Source organism: Lepidochelys kempii, chromosome 5 (assembly GCF_965140285.1).
Source record: "Lepidochelys kempii isolate rLepKem1 chromosome 5, rLepKem1.hap1, whole genome shotgun sequence".
Taxonomy (NCBI): domain Eukaryota; kingdom Metazoa; phylum Chordata; order Testudines; family Cheloniidae; genus Lepidochelys; species Lepidochelys kempii.
The window spans coordinates 69005646-69028567 of NC_136384.1; the positions used below are offsets into that span (position 1 = coordinate 69005646).

A 22922-nucleotide genomic window follows, 5' to 3' on the forward strand; every position below is an offset into this window, starting at 1 on the left:
GGCTGGAACATAGGAGCTGTGTGGGAATGAGGCATGCTCAAAGCAGACAGACAATTTTCAAAGAATAGTGCTGCCAGCCAACAACAAATCTTGGCTGAACATGTTCAAATTGCATTTTTCAGAGGATTATACACTGACTTACTTTATGGCGATTTTCTTCACAGGGACAGCAAATGGCATTTCCCTGACACTAGGATTTCACATTGGCAAAACAACTTATTTTTCTCTAACCTTAAGGGTTTTCAAAAACAGTTGAACCTTTATTGCTGAAGCATCACACAATCACCCTGAGACAGACACCCTACATGGAAAATTTCAGCCCAAACAAACAGTAAAAGTTTGGCAAAGTTATAAGCAACTGAAAATAGGGTCTTATAGAATTTGGCAACATTAACTAGAGGCGTTAAACTAAATTATCATCATCAATTATTCAGTAATGTCCCAATTTTAAAATAGTTTAATAAATAATAAATAAATAATAATAGTAAACGGTCCCTTGCAATATATGTATCAACCAAAACCAGTTTCCTTTATAAACATGCTGCTTTTGTAGGTTATGAGAGTAATAATACCTACTACTTTAATTCATGAATCTGCCTAATTATCCTAGGTGGTAAATATAAGTCCAGAGTAAAATAAAAATCATGAAGTGTGGAATTTGTCCCCAAATGGGCAAAAGCAATTAAAAAAAGAAATAAAATCTCCCCTGCTTCCCACCCCCAACCAGTACTGCAAAGAAAATTATTTAGGGTAATTCCTTCCCTAAAGAAATCTGAAGGAAAATAAAAATTACTAAAAAGGACACTGTTTAAAAAACTAATTTTAACTTTTAGGATGGTGTAATCCAGTTTTAGTTATAAAATAATAAAATTTGTCAGAAGTAAGCAATGGAATAATCTAGTATTCGGTACAAAGAATAGGAATTAAACTCCAATTTGATGAATAGTTTAAGTACTGTAAAAGCCAAATGTTCTAGAAAATACAGTCTCAGCATACTAATGACTTCAGCAGGGTAGATTTGATCCATAAAGAATGACATCGTTAACACAGCTACCAGATAAAAGGAACACATTCATTTTGGGTGCAAGGTCTTGAACCACTGGATTTAAATCTTTAATCTGTCTTTTGCCTTTCATTTATGCATCTAAATTTATCTTCTTTCAAACCAATGTTTCCTAAAAATACTGGAAGCAGAAAGATAAATAGCATGGTTAAATTCAAGATGAACCCGTTAAAATTTCTGTTTGAACTACTGGACAAAAATGAACTCCTACATTTTTGGATCCAAATTTTATTAAAAATAATTTTTTTAAAAGCAGGTAATGAAATCTTCGAATTCTTGTTATTCAAACAGCACGCTAAAAAAATCACTTATGTTTAGTTACATTGATTCCTTTGTAGGGTAATATAGTGTAGCTAATATCCTCTGCAGAACAGAAACCAGCTGTAATCAAGCACACACTTTCCTGGCCAGAAATATCAGGTCTTAAACATTACTGGAGGGATAACTAGTCTATGTGCATTTTCCTTTAATAGCTCTCATATGCTCAGGTACCCTGTCCATCTTTAATCACTTGACCAATATTAAGCAACAAATGAGAATAAGCCAAAATGTATATTACCATCTTAATAGCACTATTCCCATGCCCTAAAGTAGAAAAATTAGGCATTCCTCAAACCTCACACACATATGTAGTTAAAATAAATATATATTTCAAATTAAGTTACTAGGAAACATTTCCTAGCAGACACAATGGTCAATAACAGCAAGCAGTTTTCCATATTTTATTTTTATTTTATTTTTTTTGCAAACTATACATTTTTTAAAATTAGGAGTACATTTTTTAACTAAAACTTGATATCTAAATACCTACATTAAAACCCTCAGTCCCAATCTTCCAAACAGTTACCTTTATGCACAAATAGTACCAAAGACTTAAGTTTTTCCAGAATTAGTGCCTTATTTCATAGCGATTAGGATTCAATTTTTAAATTAACACTGCCATTAGAGTGTTTTTGGATACCAAGATGACCCCACCCTAGTTTAATTACATCCCTTAAAAAATAAAAGAAGAAAGTTAGGGAAAACTCCTTAAAAGCTCTGAATTCACAGTTATAGTAAACAGCTTGCATCCATCTAGCTCCTAAGCTACAAAATTCTGTTGATGGAAGGTGAAGGGATATTAAAAAAGACAAACTAAGGCAGCAGCATCAGATTATACTAGTGAATGAATACTGCATGGCCTCTTATAAAATTCCTTACTATTCCTGCGGGTGTAGAAGTGATCCGCAAATAGACGGCTTCAAAGGAAAAAGAGACAGTATTTACATTTGCATGATACGTTAACAATTAATTCCCTACTTCCATTTGCAGGAAAGATACTGACAGCAGTAGCCTACTTTTGATTCAGGTAGGCTACTGCTGTCAGAGATGGCCATGCTGTCCTTCCAGATTTGTCATATGTGTGGCAAAAATGCCAGTAGTTTTCTGCAGAGCCAACCAAAATTTAGGCTTGGAGGTACCCTCACACACACCACAGATGAGCTTTCAAAAGAAGCTGGGGTGCAGAACCATTCCCACTCCCACATCAATAAAGAGATATTGTACCATCTGATATGTATATTCACTAAAACTATTACCTCATAACAAATTGCTGTTTCCTCAAAAGCACTAAAATCTCTCTTGGCTTTCAGTTTGCCAGGCTATGGAGAACCAGTAGTGGGAGCATTGTCATTGCAGTTCAGCAACATGTAGCTGCAGACCTACTATTCTCCCTCTCGTCCTCTCACTTCCCCCAGATTCTAAACCCCCCGTTCCACAATCTTAAGACATGTACAGGATTCTGAAAAGATGCAGTGGATTTTAGAGGGAGGCGCAAAAAAAAAGTCCATACCACAGGCCTAAATATAGGAAATCAACTTTAACCAGGACAGAGATTAATTCTGCTCCACAATAAATGAAAAAGGTGCTGTAGATAAGCTTTTCATCCTAAAAAGTCTGTCAAAATGTTCTACCAGCATCCCTTTATGTAATCCAGAACAAAATTCTGCCAAAAGCTTTCACTAGAGAGAGACAAGAGAAAGGAGACCCAATATACACATATTGTACAAACTTGATCATGTGAACTTTCTTAACAATCCAAAACGGTTTTACCCTCCAAGAGTGACATTAGTATGGGTCATGTGTGCATCTGAGATTCTTCACATCCCATCCACCAAGCAGAAGTGGAGAAGGGATTGCCTGGGGAGAATTTGGAGAGGGGGGTTGATTTTAACCTTTAATGTTCTGCAGTAGCAAGCTCTTCACAGCTGAAATTCTGAAAAACGTTTGGTTTATTCACCAAAAATAAGTTTTCCTTCAGACATGGACCTATTTCTTTTTCAGTATTGTTGGACTGTGATAGATAAACTAATTGCAACAATGCAACTAAAAGACACCAGCACTTTTGATTTACACTCGCACTACAATGGAGCAGAACAACCTGCTGAAGCAGTGGTGAGCCTTGTGCACCACTGAAACAACTTATAACTGTATAAAAGGAGTTTTGAACACAGCAGACTTCGGTAGTGCAAAAAGACCTGTCTTAAGAGGTTTATACTTTGGCTAGCCCTACACGGATATAAAAGGAAGGCTGTGGGAAGAAAGAGGCACAAGCAATATCAATGCAGAGTGGCCTAGAAGCAATCCTACTGTTCCGTGAAAAAGACACTGGCACCCGCATTTACAAACGGAGCAGGAAGCGGTGATAGTGGAGTTATGACTACACCGCCCTTAGCACTGGTAAGAATCATTTTAAAAAGAGTGAGAGTTACCACTGCAGTTTATACTCCCTGGAAGCTGCAAGAGGAGGTCTGGATGAGACAATCAAAATTGCTGCTGCTGTAGTATTGTCTTCTCCACAACCTTCTCAGTGCTGAGCTGTCTATATCCTTGTACCTATCAGTGATCGCACTATAGATCAATCATCATAGTAGCTAAAAAGTTACAAACTCTAATGCTCTTCAGTCTGGATCAACTATTCCATACTATTTTAGAGATGTAAAGTCAAATATACCAAAGTTTGTATATTTTATGCTGACTAAACATCTACTGAGGGACAAGACTGACCATTAAATTTAACCAGTCTGACCAACATCTGAATCCAGGCCAGAAGAAGAAAAAAGCATAATGAATTGTATAACCTGGAAACTATTAATATTTTGTGTTTCACCTTTGTCAGTCATGAATTCAAATTAATTTAAAAATAATTTGACAATAGCCTTTTTGTTTTATTCTCAACCAATCATTTAAAGGCTAAAAAAGTACCATAAATTTGGTTATTGTTACTTCTACTGCTATTAGCCCTCCAATACCAGTACTATAGTAATAAAATAATTAGTTGTCACATCAAACTAAATATTTTGGAGCTTCACAAAAATATTAACAGCAGCAAGTTTTCACTGACCCTTCCAAAGTCTTAATTGCTCTTTTCGTCTGGATTTCTGTACAGCTCATAAATTGTTAACATACTTTTTTTTTTTTTTTTGGGTTAGGCACATAGAACAAAAGTAAAGTTCACACAAGACCAAGAAACAAATGAGTAAATTAAAAAGCAACTTTTGTTTCCCCTTTGATCATTTTCATTGCATTTTACTGTAACAGTAGTTCACTCTTTTCAAACAAACATTTAAGTCGTCTAGGGACAGATATTTAACCAGTTCTGCACAGTAAACAAGTATTTCTTCTATTAAACACAGTTGGTCTCCTGATTTATCTGCAAAATAAGTGGAGCATGGGACAGTGGCAATGCAATCTTTCCCCCAATCCCCTACTAACGGGTCTTATTATTTGGCATGCATTATCATGTTCTAATGCTGCACAAGATAAGTACAGAATCTCTACACCTCAAGTTTATAAAGGTAAACAATCAAAACAAATCTCACTATGAAACCCAGAAGAAGATAATTTTTATATATGAAGCGTGAGTATCCCTCTTCTACAATACTGGAGTGGAGAGGACATCAGACTGACACAGATTAGTATTCAAAGACTTCACACCAAAAGAGTCTGTAGGAGATATGTGAAAACAGCAAAAAGGGTAATGCACCTGGCATGTTGATGCTGGCATGGGGGTACCATGGACGAAGGCAAAAGACAGGAGTGGAAGAAATCAGCAAAGGAGGCAAAGATAGAATCACTGAGCAATGGCATGGTAAGAAATGGAATCTGACATGGAAGCCAGAATGAAGTTGTGCATAGCTTTGCAGACAAGGACAAGAACTTTGAAATGACAAGTAAAGGTAAGTCTGTAAAGGGATTTGAAGAATGAAGCAACAAGGCCTGATTAACAGAAGATAATTTTAGCAGCTGTATTTTTGGGCAAACTAAACAGGACTAATGTGGGGAGAAAGGCCAAAGTAGAGGTTACAGTAATTAAAGCAGGGTTTGACTGTGGTTTTGATCTGTACAGCACAGGAAAGATTTTACGTTGCTGAAGTGGCAAAACATGGTGACAACCAGGAAGCCTGGCAAGAAGGAAAGTGAAGCATGAAATAGGAACCCAAGATTGTAAACATGGGTGACAGATGGTTCTGTTGTTCATAACAATGGAGAAAAAAAGCAAAAAGGCTTAACCTTGATTTAGGAGTAACTACCTCTAAACACTGACAGAATAGTTCAGTCTCCATGCCCATTCAGTCTGTGGCCTCTATTGTGCATATGCCAACAATGTTACCTGTGTCCAACCATGCAGTAGTAACTGTGCTAAAATCAGCTCAAAACATAAAATCAAAAGGTCATGATTACACATGGTGCTTAGCTATTACGGTGATAGGTGCACTATACTGGCATGGATGAAGAGAATTTGTAGAAGTTTCTTGCACTAAAAAAGGCATTTGATAGACTATGGAACATGAGGTAGCACTGTTATACTCCCAAACTTTGAACTACTTATGGTGATAATCAATATCTCCTTTGAGGGAACAGAAATCGCTGAAGTCCTGCTTAAAACTGAGAACAAGGACGAACATATGATCATTTAACCTAGCTTCACAAAGCTAAAAGGATGTTTACTGGTATTTGTTAGAGCTGCTTGATTTAAATAGGAAGGCTTGTTTGGCATTTTATTTTTGCATAAACTTGTCTGTGTTCTGTTGATATAAAAAGTCTATTTTATATTATCTTTGATGGATGCAAATCGCTACCATTTTAAAGAAATGATACCAACAGTTATGAGGACTCACTTCATAGCATCATAACTGTGATCTCTTTTCAACAGAAGGCACTACAGCTCACAGGAAGTAACAACTGTTTTGATTCATTGCTCACTTTTAAGTGAGTGGCTGAGAAATTTTAGCAACACAAAAGAGGTCAAGATTATGACTATGTAAATGGAGAATCGCATATAATTAGAGTTTTTCAGTGCTCTCTTCAACTAAAAGATGTTGTTACACTAAAAGGAAATATCTGAATAGTTCTTTATTTAATTTAGTTGTGACATAAGGAGCTAGCATCAAGTTTTTCAAGCTTGGAAGTTGAGAGACACTAAAGTAAAAATGGACTGATTTTCAGAATCATTCTTGTCCCACAGTGGTGGGTGGAATTTTTTTGTTTGTTTGTTTAAATTATTGTAGTGGAAACTCTGGGTGCTGACCAACTCTGAATTGCCAGGTCATTTTTATGTAGGTGCCTAACTTTGAGCTCCCGAGTTAGAAAAAATTTGCTCCTAGCTTTTTACAGGTAGGTAAATGCTCCAATGGACTAGACACAGGCCAGGATAGAATGAAATCACGATTTCTAGCCCCAGCTCTGCCACTGATTCACTGTGTGGCTTCTGACAGGTCTCAACCTCTATGTTTCATTTCCCCCTCATCCATAAAATGGAGATAACACTTAGCTAGGTCACACGGGTTTATTCAGAGGTTTACTATTTGTACAGTGCTTTAAAGATATCAAGTACTTCAGAAATGCTAAAACATTCTGTTTCTTCTCACCTAACCATATGTACCTGCGGAAACCCCTTTTCGGTCACTCTAACACTATAGAATTCTCATTTTATAGAAGTATAAAATGTAATGGCTTGATCATCACTGACCTGGGTTATAATATAATGCATATGTTCAAGCAATCAAAGGGGCTCCATATCCAGCTCAGGGCAGATTTTTTTATTGTTTTTAATATAAATATCAGGTACATATACTTCAGATTAACCAAAGATTTATGATGTCCACTACATAATACACGAACCTGATAAACAACATTGAATTATCCTGCTCAGACAGTTTGGAGTTTTTTCTAATAAATTCTTTCTGCTCATTTTGGTAAAAAATTTGAAGCATAATAAATCTCACAAAAAAGGTGATTGTGGCTCTTCAGGATAAATACCTTGACCTTTACAAATATCCTTCAGTAAAATATTTAGCTTCTGTAAAATAATTTTTCTGAACTATAGCGATATCCTGGTTTGGAGCAGATTTGCTTAACGCAACCTTTCTATTGGTTTAATTTTGCTAACATTTCTCCTTGATCCATAAAAGCCAACAGTTCAAATTACCAAAAAACCACAGCAATAATGAAATTTTAGGATTTTATTTTTAAATAACTACTAATTACAATAAAGATCAATAGGATATTTGATAAAAATAAAACGTATGTTCTATAAAAACAGGGACAAACCTCTTCCACCTTACGCACTTGATTAGTCCCATTACCTGCAGTATTAATTTAAATTACAATATAGGACTCCATTAGATTACTCAGGTCAAAGCGGGATTTAACTCTCATTCAGCTTTAAATTTCGTATTTTCCATTTGAACTCCACTCATTACGCTATGATTGATATAGTAAGATTTAAAGAATTTTAAAACTAGAATCCATTAATATACACTGTAAATTCAATGTACAAGTTTACGTAGTGCTAATGTGCCTGCATTTTAATGACTGGCAAGTCTCCTGTCAACAATAATTAATAAAAGCATTGAATCCATACAACTGTATGCAAAATATATTAATATGTTGTTTATGGAAGAATAGTCAGGATCATACCACATTTACGCTTTGACCAGAATCATAGACACAGCTTTTACCAGTGCTTTGTATCCATCACTTTTTAATTTCCATCTTATCTAAACCATAAAACCAGCTCTACTGAATGTAATCTTTTCTGTTATATTCATTTGCAATTTGCACAGCTCCTGTGTATCCACCAAGTTTTTCACGTATATCTGAAATATTTATAGCCAGGAATGTTATAACAAGTTAACACCTGAATAAATATCACAAATGATATTCAATAACCTATTTACATTTATGTTTTATTAATAAATATCAAATGTCCAAATTATAAATTTATACAAAAATGTGTCTGATAACTTAAAATTAGCAATTGGAAAATTATAAAAATTTCTTATTCAATTTATCTCCCATTTATTACCTAACAGAGCACTGAAAACATAATTCATGTAGTAAAAAGAATAGATATACAATGCACAAGCTGATACATATTACAATTTAAATTGCTTAGTGCCTAAAAATACTGTATGTAACATTGTATAATGACAAAGTCATATAAACCATTTAAAAAAAATCGCTAACTTAAAGGCACTTAAAGGTGTCTGCAGTGTACAGAGTAGTACAATTATGTAACTGAAGTTTTGTTTTTTGTTTTTTTTAAATTATGGCCCTTAATCTTAAGGAGGTAGCCATTTAAAAATTGTACGACATTAACTTTACAAAATAATTATAATTTGTACACTTTTTTGTACAGTATAACGAAGTAGTGATCATAATTAATGTTTATATATTTGATTAGACTTGGAGAATTGGCAAAGGGACATGGAGCCTTTCACTTTTCTATCAATGGTCCAGGTCTGCTGTAACTGAAGTTATTACCATGGACAGATGTTCGGTGGTTAATGTAAAATGAGCTGGTGGTTTCAGTCCAGTTCTTGATGCTATCAACTATCACAAATGGGGACTCTCGTTGGCAGCCACAGTAACGATTGAACAAGCATGGAGACTGAACTACTCTCTTACCCATCCTAGAGGAATCCTCTAGGTCAGGGTTTGCAGCACAGGGGTGGGGCAGTGTGGAGAAGCTTGCACTGCTGCTGCTCACGTTGTACCTGTTCAGTGGACAAAAAGAGGACTTCAGTTTCCAATGCTGTCAATCTGGCATGTTTCAAAAGCACTAAATTTATTTTAAAGCTGAATATATATTTAACTTTATTTAAGTACTGTTTGCTTGATAAAGTTATTAGAATTCTGAAAAGTAATAATGGGCCTAAGTACTAAGTTAATTTATTAAAGATGGTGAAAAACAAACAGTGACTATGTACATAAAAAGATTTGCTCCACTCTAAGCGGTATCTTCCTCCTGCACATACCAAAATGCCTTTTGAACAAACTATGCAATAAGAAAAAAATGTTAATATAACATTAGAGGAGGAGGCACCTGAGATGCAACAGTGCTAACTGATAAGGAGCTATTGACTTACCTGACAGCAAGGAGTTAAATAGGATTTGTTTAAGTCATACTCAGAAGTAATAAAATATATTAGACTTGAAAATAACTAAACATAGCTCTTCAGATACATTTTCAAAGAGCTTTAGTATTTTTATTTTGTATTATACAGGGCACGTAATATGATACATAAAAAATACACAGTATCAGAGAGAAATGTGCATGCACACAGAAATAAGTAAAATAAAATTAATTTTATTTTGAACATGAACAATACAGTTCTAGTCAGAATTTCCTCCAATTTCCTGAGGTACCACCTTACACTAGCTGTTGATTATTGACAGCATGTCAGTACTTAGATGAAGACTTCCATCCTCTTTAGGTTGAATTCCCAAATACACCACATCCTGAGAAGATGGGGTCTTTGTGCTCTATGAGCAACCACCAACCTCTCACCTTTCACAACTCACAATACAGACATACGACCTTAAGACAGGGCAAAAGTCTAATCGAGGAACAATAGTTGTTTCTCCCCAACATTTCCCTAAGGATGCATGATGTTTAGCCTCAGCACATTTATTTTCTACTCCATATATTCCTTGCCCTGGATATGTTTGCTGTCCTACACGATTAACTAACTTTACTTTATAAAAGAAAGGGTTTAATATACTCCCCAAACACCACAACTCATGTCAGTTGCCCCCCATTCTTTGCTAACATTTTTGGAAACAAAGCAATGACCTATACTTAAAAAGCAAAGCTTTTAAAAAAATTGCAACTAAAATATGCATATCTGTATTGTAAGATTTAAATATGTAGGCTAAATTACCTGTTATGTGCTCGCTGTCAACATATTTTGAAATGGCTTTTAAAAGAAAAACCAACAAACAGATAGTCATCCAGTGACTTGTATATGACAGGAATAAAGGATACTGCAACATACAGTACCAGTACTGTATTTAAAAACAGCCTGCGTACTGGCATTTCATTATTGTTATACCAAGGACACAAAGGCCTGTTACTGCCATCTACAAAGTCAATACTGCCACCTAAAGGCCAATACACAAAGTAAAGATGTGTATTTAGTACTAGGATATTTACAGAGAACTGTCATAAAAATTAAACATTAAACATTTATATAGCAGTTCAAGTGCTTTTAACCAAATATATTTAACCAAAAATCTGAACACTACTGATATTTCTCTGAGATATTGACAAGAAGGTTTTTTTTCCCCTTAAAACATATTTCAAAATAGAAACTTCTTAACTGGATCAAAAGGCAAGGATTTTCATGCATAGTAATAAGCAAAGGATCAGACTGTAGCTAGGAAGAAAGCTTTGCTGGCCTTTGAGTATTCCTCTAATACACTTAACTATTCTTTGCACCGTAGGTATCTATACTAGTCATAGATTCACAACAATGCACCACAAAACAAAACACTAATCTCTTGACCCATCAGCACCTTGCAAAAAAAAAGAAAATTAAAAAAAAAAAAAACCTTAAAAAGAGAACACTATGAATAAGAGATTTTTATTACTGCAGATAACTTTAACCATTAGTTACCTTTTTCAGGGAGGGCTGGATCTATGGTCCTATCCTGTCAAATAAGAGAATTTTTTCAGGTGCGCAACCACAAATTCTCCCAATCTCTTTCAGCGCTAGGACCACAGATCCTCAGTGAGAGACCTTATCAGGGAACAAAATAACATCATTGAGATAAAGTACTCCCTTACCCTAAGCAGTCACACCACACTGAGCAGGGCCTGCCTGCTGCCAAAGGCTGCATTAGCTGAAAACCAAGTAAAATTACTTGTAAAACTTGGTAAACTATGCAAGGATGACCAAGTCGCAGCTTTACAGATTTCATTACAAGAGTTCTCATACTTTCTCAGCCCATGATGCTGCCACTACTTGTACTGAGTGAGCTCTTGTGCCTATTTGGAGGATTGACTCCTTTTGCTCTATATGCCTCAGCAATGAACCAGCATATCCACCATAAGACAGATGGTTTAGATGCCTTTGCACCTCTTTTCCTTATGCTCTCAGTTCTTTTAATATAAAGCTTTAAGGCTTACCTTACAATCGGCAAATGCCATAGATTCTCCTTTGGATGAAAAGGACTTGGACAAAAATGAAGGCAATGAGATCTCCTGAATTTGATTGGGGGGGGAGGGGCACGAGGGGAAAAGCAACTTTACTTTTGGAATAAAAGGTGGGATCCATTCTCAAAACCACCTTATCTTTGTGGAAAATGCAGCAAGACGGATTAGCTGTTAATGCTTCCAGCTCAGATACCCTGGGTGCTGAGGTGATAGAGATCACAAAGGTCATTTTGATAGTCAAATATTACAATAAAACTGATTTCAAAGCTTCAAAAGGTGCCTGCGTTCAAATCCCAAGACAGAGTTCTATGAGCTGTAGGGCGACACAGTATCTCAATTGTTCTAATGAAGCAACATATGTCCTAATGGCGGGAAATGGAAGATTTTCTGGCTACACTCAAAATTGTTGACAGTGCAGAAACATACTTTCAAGTGATTAGCTTGTAACCTGAGAACAAAAATATCCTGTAAAAATTCCCGAACATGAGACACTTTGGCTACATGATGCTGAACACATCTCCCTGTGAACAAAGCTTTCAAGTTAGACCGCATCCTAAAATAAGCCCCATTTATTGATTTTCTCCTAGATGCCAACAGAGTTTCAATGCAACAAGCCGTGCAACCCTTTCATTTTAGAAACTTGCTTGCAAATGCCAGGCTGCTATATATAATCTTTTTGGATCCTGGGGAAAAACTGGACCGCCAGATGATAAATCCAGCCTTGGATTCAGGAACAACACGTCAGTGGAGGCACCATTATTAATGGCCTGGATGTAGGTATAGAGAGCATACTGATCAAATTTGCAGATGACAAAGCCAGTGGGGGTTGCCAATCCTTTGGAGGATAGAGCTACAACTCAGAGGGATCTTGATAAATTGGAGGAGAACTGGGCTATAGCCAACAAAATGAAATTCAACAAAGAAATGTGAGGTGCTACACCTAAGGAAGAAAAACCAAATGCACAAATACTGAATGCAGGGTAACCGGCTAGGAAGCACTGCTGGGAAGGATCTGGGAGTTGTGGTGGATCATGACCTCAAACATGAATCAACAATGTGATGCTATTGCAAAAAAAAATTAAAAAAAAAAAGCAACCAAATGCAATTTAACATTGCATTAACAGAGGCATAGCATGCAAGTCATAGGATGTGATCGTACTGCTCTACTTGGCGCTGGTTATGCCTCATTTGGAGTAGTGTGTCCAATTTTGGTCACCAATGTATAGAAAGGATGCAAAGAAACTGGAAAGGATCCAGAAGTGACGACAAAGATGATCAAAGAAATGGAATGTAAGTCATATGAGCAAAGGCTAAAGGGAACTGGGTATGTTTAGTTTGGAAAAGAGTGGATTAAAGGGGGGACATGATAGCTGTCTTCAAATACTTGAAAGGTTGCCATAAAAAAGATGGAGTAAAGTTTTTTCTCTCTTACCCCAAAGGGCAGGACAAGACGCAATGTGTTCAAACTACAGCATAGCATATTTAAATTAAATCTCAGGGAAAACTTCCTAACTGTAAAAACAGTAGGACAATAGCACAGACTGCCTCGGGAAGTTACAGAAGCTCCTTCACTGGAGTTTTGAAAACGGAGGCTGGATAGCCATCTGTCTTGAATGGTTAAGACACAACAACAAACCATGCACCTTGGCAGGGGGTTAGACTACATGACCCTTGTGGTCCCTTCTAACCGTACAATTCTACGTTCATGAGGTCAGGAAACCAAGACTTCCCGGGCTAATGGAGAGCCATTAAAATCACTTCTGTTCCTCCTTCCTGACTTGTATTTCCTTGGCAATGATGGGCATTGCGGGGAAAAGCATGAAGTAAGCCCTTTCGCCATTTGAATGGCAGGGCATATGTGCCTAAGGCTCCTGGCTCTCTCTCACTTGAGAAGTATTGGTGACCCTTCCAGTTTGCCTTACACAGAAAAATATCCAGAATCAGAGTGCTGAAAGTTTTGGGGATCAACCAGAAGGATTAATTGTGAAGACTCCATTCTGCCAAATTGATTCTTCTCCTTCTGCTCAGCCAATTGGCTTTCATATTGCTGGCACCCTTTATGTGCGAGACCCTGACAGATGGTAGATGGGCCTTCTGTCCACTGCATCAATGATGCCATTTCCTTCTGTAGATCCTTTGACCCTGTACCCACGCCCGATGGTTTATGCTGGCCACCGTTGGTGTGTTGTCCATCATTACCAGGATGTGACCATTCAGCAATGCTTCAGCCATTTGTTGAAGAGCATACTTTATTGTCCTCACTTTGAGACAATGTGTGCTTTTCTTTCATTCTGAGAAGAACCAAATCCTCTGAATCACTGACTTTCAGGAAACGATCCCCAGCCTTTCAAACTCATGTCAGTTATGACAGACCTCTCTGGCTCCACCATGGCCAGGCCTCCCTGGAATCTCTCTGGACACATCCAGCAAACCAGTGAATTCAAACAAGTACTGTACTGTTCACCTTCTGAAATGGAAAGTATCAGAAGATAGCAGTGGAAGGATAGAAGAATCCCTGGAGAGTCCTCTGACACATTTTTGCCCAAAGCACTGTCCCTATGCAGGACACAATCATCCTTAGAATATTCATTAGAGTGCCTACCAACATCCTCAGGCATTTCACAGGGGTAATCGCCAATCTGATCTCCTAGCTGATGAAAAGATTTTGAGGTCCTGTCTGTCTATCAACACTTCACAGTGAAGCAGGCACTGAGATGGCCGCAGATGGTTTATCAAAATTTACTATAAATTCATGATGTTGCACTGTGGTCTGAGTTTCTTGTGTCGACCCCCCGTTGGACATGCTCTGCCTGAGAGAAGCCAACAGAACAACAAGAACGTTTGCAAACATTTGAGGCATGGGTGGCAATCCAAAAGGCAGTGCTTTGAAAATGGATGGCAGTCCAAAAGGCAGTATTGAAAAGATTGGTCCTATGAATAAATCATAGAATATTCCTGTGTGCTGGTGAATTTGCACACGACGATAGGCCTCCTTCAAATCAAAGGCCATAAGGTAATCTCCCTGGAAGACCACCTTATTGACTTCAAGGTGTCTATTTTGAATCTGTTTCTCCTTACGAATTTGTTCACGTGTTTAAAGTCCAACACAGTGCTGTCTTCCCCGGATCTCCCAGATACCAAAAACAAGACCAAGTACTGGTCAGAGAACCTCTCTGTCTCAGGAACTCTATCATGCCAATTCACAAAGGACAATCTATAGGCTTTTACATATTTTGCCTCTTTTGCAGATTTGAGGATACTGGAAGAAGGAGAAAATGATTTGGAATCTTTGAAAATTCTACAATGTAACCCTGTCAAACCATATCCTGGACCCATCTGCCTAATGTGGAGAAAGACTGCAATTAAACAGCCTCTGAGCCTAAGCCCCACACACCAAAGTCAGCTGGCACAGGCTAGCTGCAAGTTTTCAACTGCAACTGCAGTGTTGACATACCCTTGGGATCAATGATCAAGTTACTTCACAGTAACTATGTGGAAGAAGTTAGAAGCAAATTTATTTTCTCCTATAGGTTTTAAGTACCACTAAGGAGAGAGAGGAGGGTTTCACTTAGTGTATAAATATGTTTTTAAGTTAGTGTTTCTACATACATACATACATACATACATGTATTCAATAGAGAGATAGAAACATTTATACTGAAATGTCTTGAACTGACCTTGCCTAGTGTCTCCTTTATATAGGGACTATAATGATTGCCCACTTTACATCCACTCTTAATTTTATAGCTACATTTAATCATTATGGCATGAGATTTTACAATCCATTTCTACTCTGTTAAAAGATACAAACCTAAAACAGCATGGGGAAAAGCAAAGATTATAAATATGGAACAACTTGTTGCAGATTCTGCTATCAAGTACACATGGACAGGAAGGTGAAGGGGTGGAGGTGGGGGGAAAAAAAAAACAAAACACCCTTCCCAGTCCAATCTGGTAAGAGCAGAGAGTTTCTCAAACTGGGGGTCCCAGCCCAAAAGGGAATCAACAAGGCTATTGTAGGACAGTCACTGGATCAGAAAAAAAAAAATGTGATAACCTTTAGATTTTGTGCTCAGGTTACCATATTTCAAGTTCCCTAATAGAGCAGGGGTTCTCAACCATTTTCTTTCTGAGGCTCCCTAACATGCTATAAAAACTCCATGGCCCACCTGTACCACAACAACTGTCTTTCTGCACAGAAAAGCCAGGGCCACCATTAGGGGGTAGCAAGCAGGGCAAAGGCCAAACCCCATGCCACAGAGGGTTCCACAAAGGTAAGTTGCTCAGGCTTCAGCACCAGATGGCGGGGCTCAGGGTGATGGGGCTTTGGCTGCCCTGGGCCCCAGTGCGTCTAATGTTGGTCCTGCTTGGCAGACCCCCTAAAACATACTGTGGGCTCACAGGGGTCTCAAACCCAGTTGAGAACTGCTGAAATAAAGACTGCTGCTGCAGGGAGGGGAGGTAGCCTGGGGAGGTCTCCAACTACTAGGGTGACCACATGTCCCGATTTTATAGGAACAGTCCCGATTTTGGGGTCTTTTTCTTATATAGGCTCCTATTACCCTCACTCCCGTCCCGATTGTTTAACATTTGCTGTCTGGTCACCCTACCAACTACCCACCTCTGAAGACAATGCAACTGCCAGCAGCATTGCAGAAATAAGGGTGGCAATACCATACTGTTGCTTTACACTTTTTGAGAGGTTTCAGTGCCTTTGAATGCAGGACAAGGATTATGTGCTTCATTTAGTGAGTATGTACAGTAATTTACTAATCACCTTTTTTGGAGGGATAGGGTGAGGAATATTAACCAATTCATCTCCTACCATCTTGATCTACATTACTATTTCATTTGAAATATATTTAATATTTGCCTTGCAGAAGTTAGCTCCAGCCAGACAAATAATAGCAGCAGCAGCAGCTAAGTAAAAACCATATCCTCACACCAGTATGTTAAACTTGAAAGCCTGGTTCTAAAACAGTTTTTCCATTTATGTTCGGCTACTGTAAAGTAGTTAGATGTAAGTTTTTACCCTATTATAAAATCAGAAACTGTCAGAGCAATTATAAAAATCAAACCAAATCAACAAGCTTGCAAAGTGGAATGTTTGTTACTTTTTACTATGTTATCAGACTGAACAATTGCCCAATGGGGAGTGGGGGGGGAGGGGGAGAACACCCTGCTTTGCCTGTATTTTCTCTCCTGTTTAGAGAGAATATAAAATCAAGCAAGCAAGCATGACATTCTAATGGGATAGAAACAAAACAGTCCACATGTAATAAGACATGTACACAAAGTAACCAAGTGACAGTATAACTTCTCCCATCTTCTTTCTCTGTCTATTGTTTGTAACTTCCACTTAATGCAGCAGAACCTCTGAGTTATGAACACCTCATGAGTGGAGGTCATATTCGTAACTCTGAAATATTCGTACCTTTGAACAAAACGTTATGGTTGTTCTTTCAAAAGTTTACAACCAAACACTGACTTAATACAACTTTGAAACCTTACTATGCAGAAGAAAAAACATCTTAATTTAAATTAAACAAGCACAGAAACAGTTTTCTGACCTTGTCAAATCTTTTTTTTAAAACTTTCCTTTATAGTAGTTTAACACAGTACTATACTTGCTTTTTTGGGGGGGGTGGACGGGGTGTCTCTGCTGCTGATTGCATACTTCCAGTTCCAAGTGAGGTGTATGGTTGACCGATCAGTTCGTAGCTCTGAGGTTCTATGGTACACCATTTCCACCATTCAACGGTCAGCAGTTCAAAGCAAGGAATGCGTCTGTCTATTTTGTAAGGTGCATCGCATGCTTTTGGTGCTATGAACAGCCAGTTACCAAAAAAACAAAAAGGTTCTGCTTTCCCTGTTCTTACCCACCAGCCTCATAATGGAGTTACTCTGCAATATAAGAGGCAACTGAAGTGTATTCACTAATCTATATTTCATTGCAAAGCAATCCTCTCTCTAAAAGACATCATTTTGCTGCTGGATGGCTCTGTAATAGCATGGGTTGTTCCAAACCATTTGTTATAAGCAAAAGTGTATTTACTCTACAGCAAGCCAGACCTAAACTACACCGCAACAGTGCTGCAAAGGGAAGATTTTAAGACTTACTTTGAATAAAAAAAAGAAAGGACGTGTTTACATATGAAAATAAATAATGAAGAAATTACAGAACATCTGGTGTTACTTTGATATCAAATATAATTTTAAGACATTTTCGTTTGATATGCTACCGATTTTTGAACTGGCAACTTACAACTACATTACAAAAGCTGTTGGGAGCAATGGAGGTTTTGGCTGCTGGGTCAGAAGCAGTTGGAATTTGTATGGAGATCATGGAATAAGCACTTTACCTAGCTGTTTAAAGCGGTGGTTCTCAATCTTATCTGATCAGGTCCCCTTCTTTGTGTCAGTTGTTGTTTACCCCTCCCCAAGTACATATACCACCACCCAGCTCTGAAGGCAGAGCAGAGAGGAGAGGCTGCTGGCCAGGCGCCCATGTCTGAAGACAGCATGCACCAGCAGCAGCACAGAAGTAAGAGTGGCTAAGTGATATTTGTAAATATTTTTCACAGCAGACTTAGCACTTACTTCTGCACTGCTGATGCCACCCAGCCACCTCCAGGTGAGGGATGGGGTGGGCGAAGGAGAGATTGAGCCCAGTGGTGGGGCTCCAGCTGCCTCCTTTATACCCACCACCAGGTGTGCACAGCCTTTCTGCACAAGTCCCAGCCACTTGGGGCTGACAAAGCTCTTAAAAACCACACAGCTCGCACCTCCCTTGACATGCTCCCACACCTCCCTTGCAAGATCCGCCCCATAGTTTGAGAAATGCCAGTTTAAAGTGATCTGCAATAAAACCATTAACAATGCTGACATTTATACTATAATCATTGGGTTTCAGACACAATCCAGTGAGAAAAACAGGGCAATTTGCCACTTTCAGGTGTTTTTTCAGGCTGCCTGCACGTCTGAGGTAGCTTCACTGGTCCACTACAACTACTATGCACTACTAAGGTGATGCAAAGTGGCCATAGGATTCTGACTAGAGGTGGCCAGCAAAGAATTCCCCGTGTACAGAAATTAGCTGCTCACCTAAACCTAGTGGAGGCAGCACAGCGGCTCCTGTGCCAGCCTCCCCCTGGCCACAGCTCTGTGATACGAGATCTATGTGACATATCCCAGGGTAGAATCTGGACTGTTGCATTGTGCCGTCCCCTTAACTCACCAGTCCAGTGTGCACTATGCCCTGCTTTGCCATTTGAGCTGCCACTATGGCCACGCACCCTAGTCTCTAGCATGCAAGTCACTCCCAGACAAATACCAGAGTGCTATGCCCAGCCATTCTTGAATTACAGATGGGATATTCAGGTGTCACCCTTAGTCCTACACTGTGTGTCTTACACTGTTCAAGATCCCCCAGACAGAATAAGCTCATTAATTAGTTTGTGATTCCTTCACAGGGTATAAACAGGGACCTAATTATACTGTTTATGCATTTGATAGAAAAGCTGAATTTTTACTGATGAGTTTGTTTTCACTGTAAACTTGAAGCTTCCTAGTTTTGTTTGTTCATTTTTTAATATAACAAACTCTGAGATGAGTCCACATGCAAACTCAGCCACCAGGGAGCACTCTATGCTGCACTGCTACAGTTTCCTATTAGGAGAAATAGTCAGTGAAATGTACATATTTTCAACTCCTCAGAGAGAGAAGGGAGTTGCTCCGCAATCTTATAGACTGAAGCCACAACAGAACGTTTAGAATAAAAACAGCTTTTCTATAGGATGTTATTAGTCCATAAAACAAATTACAAAGAAAAAAAAGAATATATTTATACAAATTATATGTCAGGCCTTTTTTTAAAATTATTTTGCTAGAGAATGTGTGATTTGAGGGAAGTAGTCCATGGATAAATCTGTTTCATGTATCTCAGTTTAAATGAAATCTGACAAGATGCTAGAACAATCTGCACAGCGAACATAATTTCAAAGGAGCAATAAACTAAGCACAACCAGCAATATATGGTGTTTTATAAAGCTAAGTCTACAAAATTATGACTTGCTTAAAGCAAACCATAGATCAGCACATATTTGCCACTTACTATCACTCTGTTTTCAGACAACCCCATGGCATCAAATGATTCTGAACCTTTTCCTTCAGATTTCTAAACTGAAAATTATTACCACACAACTGTGACACAGTTTAAAACTCACAACCTACTGTCCTGACCCATAGCAGATGAGGTTTTTGCATTAGGGGGCTGGAAAACGTAGGGCTTGGAGTTTTTAAATAACCTAGCAGCTTTTTGAAAGCTTTGCTACCAATAAGTATCATCACTGAATATTACAGTATTTCCATTAACTAAATATCCTGTGTCATCTAGTTCTCTCAGTCTCACAATTCATTTCTAGTTTCAAGATTCTAGAGAAGGAATACTTTGTGACAAATTCAGTTTCTTTTTGTGATAGTTAGAGCTGAAATTTTTTTAATTCGCTGCAAAATACAATTCAAACTGAAACTTTCTGCAGGAACAGGTCAGTTTGGACAAATTTCTCAACTCTAAAAAATGCTAAAAAAAGTTTTGAAGTTGTCAAAACAGAGTGTTTCGACATTTCCTAAAATGAAAGCTTTTGAGTTTCCAGTTCAAAACAATATTTCATTTGGAAATTTAAAATTACAGTTTAAAAAAAAAACCTATAAATAGTTGAGATTTGAAATCTCAAAAGAAATAATTTCAGTTTTCATCCCATTTTCTGCTCAGCTTTAGTGATAATACATTATAAGTGAAGATAAAGACAAAACTTCGAATTACAACTTAAACCAGCATACTACTTACAGGAAATGTTTAAAAAAAAAAAAAAAGTTTTTCTACCTTCTGTATTTTCATAACAAGATTTTTGCTACACAACAATTCAACTCATTTCTGAAAATATAATTTTATATTAGGGTCATTGCAGAATACTCATTTCTGACTACAGTGTCCCTAAAAGGGGGTTATAATTTCAGAAATTATTTCAGAAATGAGTATTCTACAATGACCCTAATAAAAATAATTTCAGAAATAAGTTGAATTGTTGTGTAGCAAAATCCTTGTTATGAAAATTCTCTAATGCAAATAGTTAGGATGTCACAAATCAAGGACTATGACTTCAGGTGAGAAATATGAAAATACAGTGGGTAAAGACAGATGCCATAATTAAAATAAAACAGGTACACAGAGGGTCAAATTACACAAGAAACTGCATAACCATATATTTATAGTGATTATGCCAATAGCAGCTAGTTCCACTCTTTAGCAGCCACAAATACATAAAATAACTTGGTATGCACAACTGCAGTTATTACTTATTGAAATCTACATATGCTATTATGCACAAATCGTGGGTCTTCACATCTGGCAGAGATTGTTTTTCTGCCTTTCCTTGGAGTACCATTAAATCTAACTAAGCAAAAAACAGCCTTTTCAAAAGAAAAAAAAAATTTCTTCACCAATGTATTCTGTAGTGTGTATTATTTCTCCTGATCTTTGGAAACTTATACTACTATAAATCTGGTTTTGTTTTAATATTTTCAGGCACTTTGAGTCAATATTATTTACCATCATTTTAGTGTCTCTTGTACTGAAAAATGCCATTTTTTCACCATGAAGAAGTGACCTTTCCATGTTCTTCTGGGCTACATTTGGCAATCACATTAATTTTTGCTGCGCCCCATACTTCTCTGCAAATACAAAGTATTCTTTCGTCTCTATCATTCACCACAAAGTGTAGCTCATTTTTCATTAGATACCACACACAGACAGCCATTCTGCTTTAGTATCTGTACTGTGAAACTATCTAATTGAGATTAAAGATCAACTGGCTAAGAACCATTTAAACAAACATACACTTATAGTATGCAGCTCACCTACATACATGACACTCACTTGTTCTAACCTATTGCTTTCAGCAGTTGCTGGCTTTGATGGTAACAACTTGTCACTTCAGAAATGGCCTCCAATATCTAGGTCACAAAAGACGCTGTATTACTCTTCAATAAATTACTTGCACAGTTATAGCATCCTTTTATCTAAAGAAGATTGCTCTACTAGAACCTGATTGAGAAATGGTTTCACATTTCCAGATTAGACTACTAAATTGTTGTACTTGCAAGCATTTCTGATCAGGCATTACAAAAACTACACATCTGAAAGTTCAGAGAAAGTGGCACTGACTTCCTATTAAACAATGTATTGGTAAGAGTGTAATTATTGCAGAAGGTTGTGCACGGACTTGACTTGTTCTTATTTATCTATCTACCTGACACCTGAACATATTTTATAAGAAATCTATTTCTAGACTGAAGCAGTTTAAAAAAAAAAAAGTCTGTAGGGTAGATCATGCAACAAGTGCAAAAACATACACTTACCTGGAGTGGTATTAGATATGCTGTCCTCCAAGAGGATTAATCAGTACATACCAAAAGAGTTTTGACATTCAGTTTGTCAGTCAGCTGTGTTATCTATAGAGAACTGAAAATCTCAAATTGAGAAGTTGTTTTAGCAACTTCAAAAAAAGTATTTAGAAATAGCATTAAGAACTAAAATCTAGAGAAAATATTGATGCTGAAAAGTTGGACCCAGAACAACAAAGGACAGCATGAGCATTTTTAAAATTTCATATATTTCAACATGTACTTACTAATTTGTTTTCCTGCATGTATATTCTTTGCAACTTCAGACATCCTTTAGCTATAATGATCATTCCTTCATCGGAGATCTTGTAACACTGGCCAAAATGAATGTCTTTCAGTTCTCTGCACTTTGAGCCCAGCTGCAAGTAAGTAAATTAATGTTAATACTTAAAGAAAAACAGCAAACATACAAGAATATAAACTTATTTGTAGCATGTTTTTGAAGCATATGCTCATCTGAAAGATACTTTTTCTTGTTTGTGAATAACACTAGTGTGATTGTTGTGTTCCTATAGTATGACGAAATTGAAGAACCTGAAAGAAGTTTACAACATTGCCTAGGAAAATCAGATTTCTGACAGGACAACTTTGAGCAGCCCAGGAGGATTGTGCCCCATGCCAGTTCCAACACATTTGTTTTAATATATAATTGTGTTGTAAGTACCAGTTTAAAATATATGTTCATTAATTCTAATTCTCCTTAAATTTTGAGGGGCATACCTAATAAGAATAAAAGCAGTCAGAATCAAGTAACTCTCTCTTTCATTCTGCAAGTTAGATACTCAAACCTTAGTTCCAAATGGCAGTCAAGCCTTGAAAAACTCAGGCATAATAGCCAAAAATTTGTAATACAATTAATCTCCAGACTGACACATTAGAGATAATTTAATCAATTGACAAGTAATTTTAAAAGCT

The 22922-nt window shown here is 37.3% G+C and overlaps 1 protein-coding gene across 8 annotated transcripts in view; it reads right to left on the minus strand.

Annotated features, from left to right (window-relative positions):
• Positions 1–22922, minus strand: part of FBXL17 (F-box and leucine rich repeat protein 17) — a 485100-nt gene that overhangs the window by 442074 nt on the left and 20104 nt on the right. For all 8 annotated transcript variants that reach the window (XR_012158991.2, XM_073344633.2, XM_073344635.2 and 5 more), the window contains exon 4: positions 22235–22366. Coding sequence is in view for 7 of the 8 variants with exons in the window: in XM_073344633.2 (XP_073200734.1) it covers positions 22235–22366 (132 nt within the window). In the remaining variant the exon portion in view is untranslated. The remainder of the gene's footprint in view (positions 1–22234; positions 22367–22922) is intronic.